Source organism: Bufo bufo, chromosome 11, assembly GCF_905171765.1.
Source record: "Bufo bufo chromosome 11, aBufBuf1.1, whole genome shotgun sequence".
NCBI classification, from domain to species: Eukaryota; Metazoa; Chordata; class Amphibia; order Anura; family Bufonidae; genus Bufo; species Bufo bufo.
The window spans coordinates 40,607,705-40,615,450 of NC_053399.1; the positions used below are offsets into that span (position 1 = coordinate 40,607,705).

Genomic DNA, 7,746 nt, shown 5'->3' on the forward strand with positions numbered 1-7,746 from the left:
TGTCTAAATAGCCGGTCTTCATAAAAGTCCCCCTATGTGACCAATGGACATGATGAGGCCCCAAGAAAGGGGCCCCTTCCAACAGTTAATCGTTTGGGATGCCAGGAGTCAGACCCCCAGATATTGATCGACCATTCTGAGGATAGGTCATCAATAGTTAATTCCTGGATAACCCCTTTAATTTGATTAGATGTTACTCAAAATGCATCGTCTGAGCTAAATAAAAATGTGGGCATCCCCTTTTTTCTACTGCTTCTGCCAGCGCTGTGCTACATTATGTTCCTGGCTGCAGTGGTGACGTTCTATGCATGCAGGTCAACATGCAGCCAATCACTGGCCTCAGCAGTACACAGGATGCCACTAGGGAAGTCAGTGATTGGCTGCAGCAGTGACCTGCATGCACAAAATGTCACTGCTGCAGCCAGGAAAACAGACAGCAGGGGGAAGGAACTGTGCGCAGTGCTAGAAGGAGTGAAAAGGGGTGAGTAGCAATTCTTTTGTTATTGCAGCCCATTTACAGGAGCTGATTGAGTTTTTATTTAAAGGGGTTGTACAGTGCACAGCCCCTAATCTCTTCATGCTGGTTTATCTTGTTATTTTAGATGCTGTGTGGAAAGGAAATCCCACGTTGGGTGAACCGCTTAGCTTACTTCAGCTCATGCATACCATTTCTCCAGAGTTGCCTACCTAAAGAGTGGTTGACACCAGCAGCTCTACAGAGTCACATCAGCCTCGGCCTCCAGCGAGAAGACCAAGGAGACATAACAGATGAGGACTCTCCATCGACATTGAATGTGGCAGCGGGCACCACAACAACGGCCTCAGCTGGGGCATCACGAACCTGTAGACACACTAGAGTTTAAGTGACCGTGTTCTTCAGGACTCTCTTCTGAATCACGATCACCTATCTCACGACCTGGTTTTACTCAGACTTTGCTTTGGGGAAATTTTACCATTTTCTGTGAATTCTCTCTCCCACAGTGTGATTCTTTGCATTTTGAAAGGATCATGATTATGCAAAAAGCAACAATTTTCTTTAGAAGATTAATTCCCAAGGAATTCATGTGTTGGCTGCGTTTTCCTATTTCTTTTTCATTTCTTCACCACATGCACGTATCGCCTACACAGGGTGAAGGGGGCAAAGATTGGGTCCACATCACGTTTTTCCCATCCGTTTAACGTATACATTAATTGGTTGCCTCAGACTGATGCAATTGTTCACCATAGAGTTCCATTGTAAAATAAAACAAAAAAAACGTATACTTTGTTTTACCGGACTCTGCAGGATACAAGAATGTGGAGTGCTGCATTTTTGTATCCTAATGTATACGTCAAACTGAGACATAAAATGTGATGTGAACCCACCCAAATATTGATGGCGTTGTCACTATGTCATCAGATTGTAATTCTAAGAAATGGATAGGACACGAAGGATGAATAATCCGGTTCAAAATTGTGCCTTTCCAAAATGCAGGTGACTTGTACAAATATCTAAGTTTCTCTACATCGCATCGTCTTGATTGTATATCACTGGGATATGGCTTCACTTCCTGCTCAGTGGAAGTCGGAGCTTTTCGACTGCTGAGACCCCCATCAATCCTCAGGATGAAGGGGCTGCAGTGTGCTCCTGTCCGCACACTGTCCATTCACTTGAACAGGCATGGTCCTGAACAGGTGGTGGTCAGGAGCCATAGCATTATACCCCATTAAAGTGCAACCCCAATATCAGATAAAATGCAGGCAGATCATACCGTACATACAGAGGTAAATCTGCCATACGCGAGATTAAACTTAGGCTAGTCCAAGCTTGTTTAGCCGACAGCCAGGGACGGACTGGATACTAAAAGCGGCCCTGGAAAAAACTAAAAGTGGCCCTATGTTGTAGGCAAATCCAAACTGACAGAAGGTGGCGCCAACAGAAGAAGGTGGGTTAGCATTAACATACTGCGGCACATAATACCACCCCAGCAGAACCTAATACCACAGTGCATCTCAAAAGAATGCTTCAGCAGCACAAAATACGTCCCCAGTAACTGCCCCCAGTAACTGAGGACATGTTCTGTCCTCCTACTCCAATTGCCTTAGGATGGCAATACAGTTGAATTCAGGAGTCAGGAGGGGTGTCACGTCATTATTTTCTTAAGGACGGCTTAGGTGGCTTCCTGGGCATCTACGACCATTCCACCCCTGCCAAAATTATCATTCCCGTTCCCATGTGCATGCATGCTCTGCCAAGGTGAGTACGAATGTGTTGTGAATGGGGACAGGGGAAGAAGCCACAGCTAGACACCTCCCCGAGAACAAAAAAGGTTGCGCAATTGAAATCCATTTGCTTGATCCTTATCTACCCCAACACCAAGAGTCAAGAGAGTCAAGAGCCCCCTCATACAAATTAGATGCTCCGCCGATCCTGCTGAAATTGACATGTTCAGCCAACATTTATCTAATGTGTATGGCTAGCATATCCTCCTGCTGCACTATAAGACTGGGACTATATGGTGACCTATTATGCCACAGCAAGTCTCATAAAATATTTAAAAACAGTCAAATTGCAGAAAAGTCGCAGTTGCACACAACTTGCATTGCGGCCTACGACCAAAAATCGAAAAGTGGGGAATTTCTTGTGACTGGCGCTTCACAGTATGTTGTAAATCGCATCGCAACCCCATTGACAATCATTAGATGTGATTAACGATGTGACATTGCAATCTTTATGTAGTCCCAATCTAACTAAATCTTTGAAAAGTATGTGCTCTGTCTGTCCGCTCCAGGGACATGTCTTTCAGAAAAGAAATCTGCAGCATCTTTTCTTGCAACTCAGCATTTTGCTGTTTTTCTGTTATTCCTCCTGGAAGTGTATTAACAAAGTGACAGCTTAGAGTTAAGGGGGATTGTCCCATTATAATAACTTATCCCCTATGCACAGGATAGGGGATAGGCCTCTGCTCAGTGGGGGTCCAACCATTAGGTTCCCCGATGGTCACGAGAATGGGGGCCTGCGTTCCCATGTTTGAAAGAAGCAGTACTTCTATGGGACTGGGGATAAATAGTGGCACCTCTATGGGCCTGGAGATGAATGGAGTGGCACCTCTATGGGCCGGGAGATGAATGGAGTGGCACCTCTATGGGCCGGGAGATGAATAGAGTGGCACCTCTATGGGCCTGGAGATGAATGGAGTGGCACCTCTATGGGCCTGGAGATGAATGGAGTGGCACCTCTATGGGCCTGGAGATGAATGGAGTGGCACCTCTATGGGCCTGGAGATGAATGGAGTGGCACCTCTATGGGCCTGGAGATGAATGGAGTGGCACCTCTATGGGCCTGGAGATGAATGGAGCAGTAGAGCACATGTGTGCCCATCAGCTATTTAAATAGGGGAACATGCGCTTCTCATGATCGTGGGGGCCCCAGTGGTTGGACCCCCGACGATCAGACACTTATCCCCTAAATTTACACAACATGCAGCAAGGACCAGGAAGGGGACTGCTGTATCTGAACAAGGGGCAGCAGGTTTTCTGCCTGTCTACATCTAAAGATGCATTGATTGACTGGATAACTTCTTTCCAGACCATTATACTATGGAAACTACTCCCTGGCAGACTGCGGTCAATATCGCCTTCATGGTTTCCGTACAGACGGACTGGAAACATGTCACATCAATTCTTAAGCAAATAATTTATTTCTATTTGGAGCCGTTAATATATTTATTTGTATAAAATGCACAAAACTGTAATAATAAAAGAGAAGAATGTGAAGAACAGAAACAAATGGTCTTTACCATATATTCAGTGTCCAGTATGAACTGAGACAAACGATCCAGAATATATTCCTCTGGTTACACTTGTGAGAAATGAACAGTGAACGCTCTGCCACCCATGCAGTGATATCAGGCTGCTGGTCAGATATGGAAGAATTGGTATTGAACCTGGAGATCACCTCCTGACCATATATTGAACAGAACAAGACAAAGAAATACCATACAATGGCCGCACCTCAAAAATACAATTTATTGAAATACATAAAAATTAAAAACAACAACATGTACATGGGGCAAACCCCAAGGATGGTATAATTAAAGTATGACAGTATATATATCTTTGTGGTGATGTGCCACAGAGAGAGCTATGCAAGAACGGGTAAACAATGTAATCCCTGAAACAACTCCCTCAATCCTGTAGTGGTGGCACAAACATAATGGTATCACACAAGGCATACAAAACCCATCCAAGAGGAGTGCACTTGAAGCCTGACGCGTATCGCTAGTGCCTCGACTAGCTTCCTCAGAGGTCCATGTGCATTTGAGTCCTAGGAACTCATCCTATATAGTCAGTAAAGTCAGATATCACAATTAATATATAAGAATCAGCTGTGGTCATACCTATTAAAAACTCATTTGGTGAAGAGGTCAGGCGAGAAAACGTAGAAAGGTATCACCTGGATGTGTCCCAGTGCATGGTCCGTGCGCCCCTGCAGACGCCAGCGAACCGGCGTGTTGACTAAGCAGGCGCGCATGCGCAAGATGGCTCCCGGAACAGACATCGACGCCACGATGCGTTCCAAACGGCGGAAGCACAGTGGAGCCTCAGACGTCATATCCGGGAGCCACACTGCAGCTGAATCCCGGTGGAGCGCAAAATGTAAATAAATGTGAATACAAGCGGGCACACCAAAATTAGATATTTGATCATAGGATACGCATGGTTGTGCATAGTCAGTTACATGATTATTGCATACCACAAAAAATACCAAAAAATACATACATACACAGTTATACAGTTACAATATAGTGCAGTTGCAAATACAATAAAACCTCTTGAACACACAGTTCATGTCCAATATGCAATATAGTTTGTAAATCCTACGAATAAACCTTCTCATGCATGATCAAGGGGGGATCAAAATTCATATGCATAATAGCCATAATAATGTACATGATTATTGCATACCACAATGAAAAAAATAATAATGAAAAATATATGTATATATATATATATATATATATATATATATACACACACACACATTACACTGTAGTACAATTGCGGATACAATATAACCTCTTAGACACAAAATTCATGTCTACTGTACAATGGAATTAAAAATGTGCCCTCACATACATGATCAAAAAGGGATGAAAAACACATAGCGTAATATCCCTTGACATAGTCTACTAAAGTGCTAGATCAGTGCTTTCTTAAGAAATGTAAATAATACATAATAATAATATATGCGAATAAAGTATACCATAGTGAAAAAGACAATAAATTTGTTTCAATAACACCTAAAAAGTCCTCCACTCACCACTAAACATGGTGAATGCATAGACAATCTTATACTAGAAAAGTGGTCACATATACATTTTGCAAACCACGGGATGTGGACCATGCACCGGGACAGGCGACCAGAGAGCGCAGGCGCAAATGCAAAGAAGAGAACGTCCAAGAATACATTCTTGATTAGAGATTATTAGATCCTATATTTGTCCATGAAAACCATTCTCAGACAAACAGTGATCTAGCAAGAGTGAACCAAAACATACATATAAATAAATGGTTAAATGATGGCAAGGTTAACCCCTCAGAAGAGGGGAATGTGAGGTAAGCCAGAGGAGAGGGCCATGAGAAAAGAAAGTGCTATAAATATTCATGACCCAGGGTCATTGGAGTCACATGATCAAGTCATACCAAGTCCAATCACCCGAGGTCAGTGAAGGTGCAGAAAGTACCAATAAATTAATCCTATGCTTATAGTAGTGAAGACGAGAAGGATCCAGGAGGGGGAGATCCGTGATGCGGTAGGTCCTGTATCCCAGTGGACAACATTCCTGTGATCCTAAAAAATAAAAATGCAATAAGCATGTGCTAATGTGGAGAAAAAAGGAAAACAAAAAAGTTGAGGAAAAACAAACAGTGTAATACATGGGCCCATGAAATTAGCAATGGGCCTACATATAGAAACCAGTGAAAGTGAGTTCCTCATTCAGACCCCCTGGGGATTGTGAACCAAGATTAAATATCCATCTTGATTCAGAACGGAGCAAGCACCTGGAGATATGCGTGCCCCTGATGTTGCTCCGGACCAAATCCAATCCAACCACCCGTAGGTCATCATACCTGCCATTATGATAATCCAAAAAATGAGCTGCCACTGATGTAAGTGGTTTTTCCTTGCTTCTATCTCTTGCTGCCAACCGAATGTTTGATGTATGCTGCTGGACTCTCTTCCTCAGCTCCTGCATGGTCTGGCCCACATAGATCTTCTCACAGGGGCACAGAAGGGCATATACTACATTCCTGGAACGGCAATTAATGTAGTGTTTTAAGTACAATCTAGAATTCTCACCATGCGAGAAAGTGTTATAGGATGAGTTCCTAGGACTCAAATGCACATGGACCTCTGAGGAAGCTAGTCGAGGCACTAGCGATACGCGTCAGGCTTCAAGTGCACTCCTCTTGGATGGGTTTTGTATGCCTTGTGTGATACCATTATGTTTGTGCCACCACTACAGGATTGAGGGAGTTGTTTCAGGGATTACATTGTTTACCCGTTCTTGCATAGCTCTCTCTGTGGCACATCACCACAAAGATATATATACTGTCATACTTTAATTATACCATCCTTGGGGTTTGCCCCAGGTACATGTTGTTGTTTTTAATTTTTATATATTTCAATAAATTGTATTTTTGAGGTGCGGCCATTGTATGGTATTTCTTTGTCTTGTTCTGTTCATGCTTGCTACATATACCAGGCCAGCACTCTGCTTCATCATTATTGGTGTGCCCCCCGTGTTTTAGTTCTGACCATATATTGGTCTACTATTGAACCTGAACTCTCTAAAGTCTAGGCCTGTGATGACTAACCTTCGGCACTCCATCTGTGGTAACACTACGACTCCTAAGAGGCACACTTGCTTGGCTGTTCTCAGAACCCCATAGAAATGAATGGAGAATGCTGGGAGTCGTAGTTTCACCACAGCTGGAGTGCCGACATGTCCAGAGTACTCCAGCCACCACTTGGCTCCGTTTAGGAGATGGGTCTGGGTCCATGTGGTGGGACCCGCAACTATCAGACAATGGGAGCATGTCCTAGCGATATGCCCCCATTGTCTCAGATGAGACAATCCCTTTAATATAGCCCTGCACTGGGGGTGGATCTGCTGAAGTTATGTAGAGGTGCCGGCCTCTATATAACTTTGACGGATCCACCACTGCTTCTAACTGTAAGACAGCTTCTTGCTGGCTTATATTTAGAATGGTTTTCTATGCCTAATGTAGAAAATGGTAAATGAGAGGGAATGCCGGACTTTCCCCTTTCCGCTTTTATAGTCCTGGTGTGAGCGTGGAAAAGTCGCAGATTGCAGAGCGAAGGACCTTTGAGCCACAATCTGCGCCAGAAATATGCCTAATATAGGCGTATTTCTGTTTAATAAATGACCCCCTATGTGTCTCTATGGTTACAGACCACAAACTAATCCTGTGTAGTCTGATCTTGTAGTCATACTCACTGCCATCAGCCTCCTACTTACCTACTAACCTATATTGGGTAGTCTATAACCATGGAGACACATAGGTCTGTATAAGAGCTGCAGACAAAAGGTGGTAAGTTATTTTTTCAGACTATAAATATTTATTTATAAATATATTTTTGGACTATAAAAAGCACTTTGTTCCGCACAAAATGGGAGGAAAGTGGCAGTGCGTCTTATAGTCTGAATGGTAATGACTGTTTCCAGTCATGGAAGCTAT

General features: G+C 43.4%; 1 protein-coding gene across 2 annotated transcripts in view; it reads left to right on the forward strand.

The window, feature by feature from the left end:
- The window catches only part of LOC120982456 (deubiquitinase DESI2-like), a 124,181-nt gene extending 122,153 nt beyond the window's left edge, over positions 1-2,028 (forward strand). For both annotated transcript variants that reach the window (XM_040412611.1, XM_040412610.1), the window contains exon 5: positions 603-2,028. In XM_040412611.1, the coding sequence (XP_040268545.1) occupies positions 603-863 (261 nt within the window). In that variant the 3' untranslated portion in view covers positions 864-2,028. The remainder of the gene's footprint in view (positions 1-602) is intronic.
- The last annotated feature ends 5,718 nt before the right edge of the window (positions 2,029-7,746 follow it).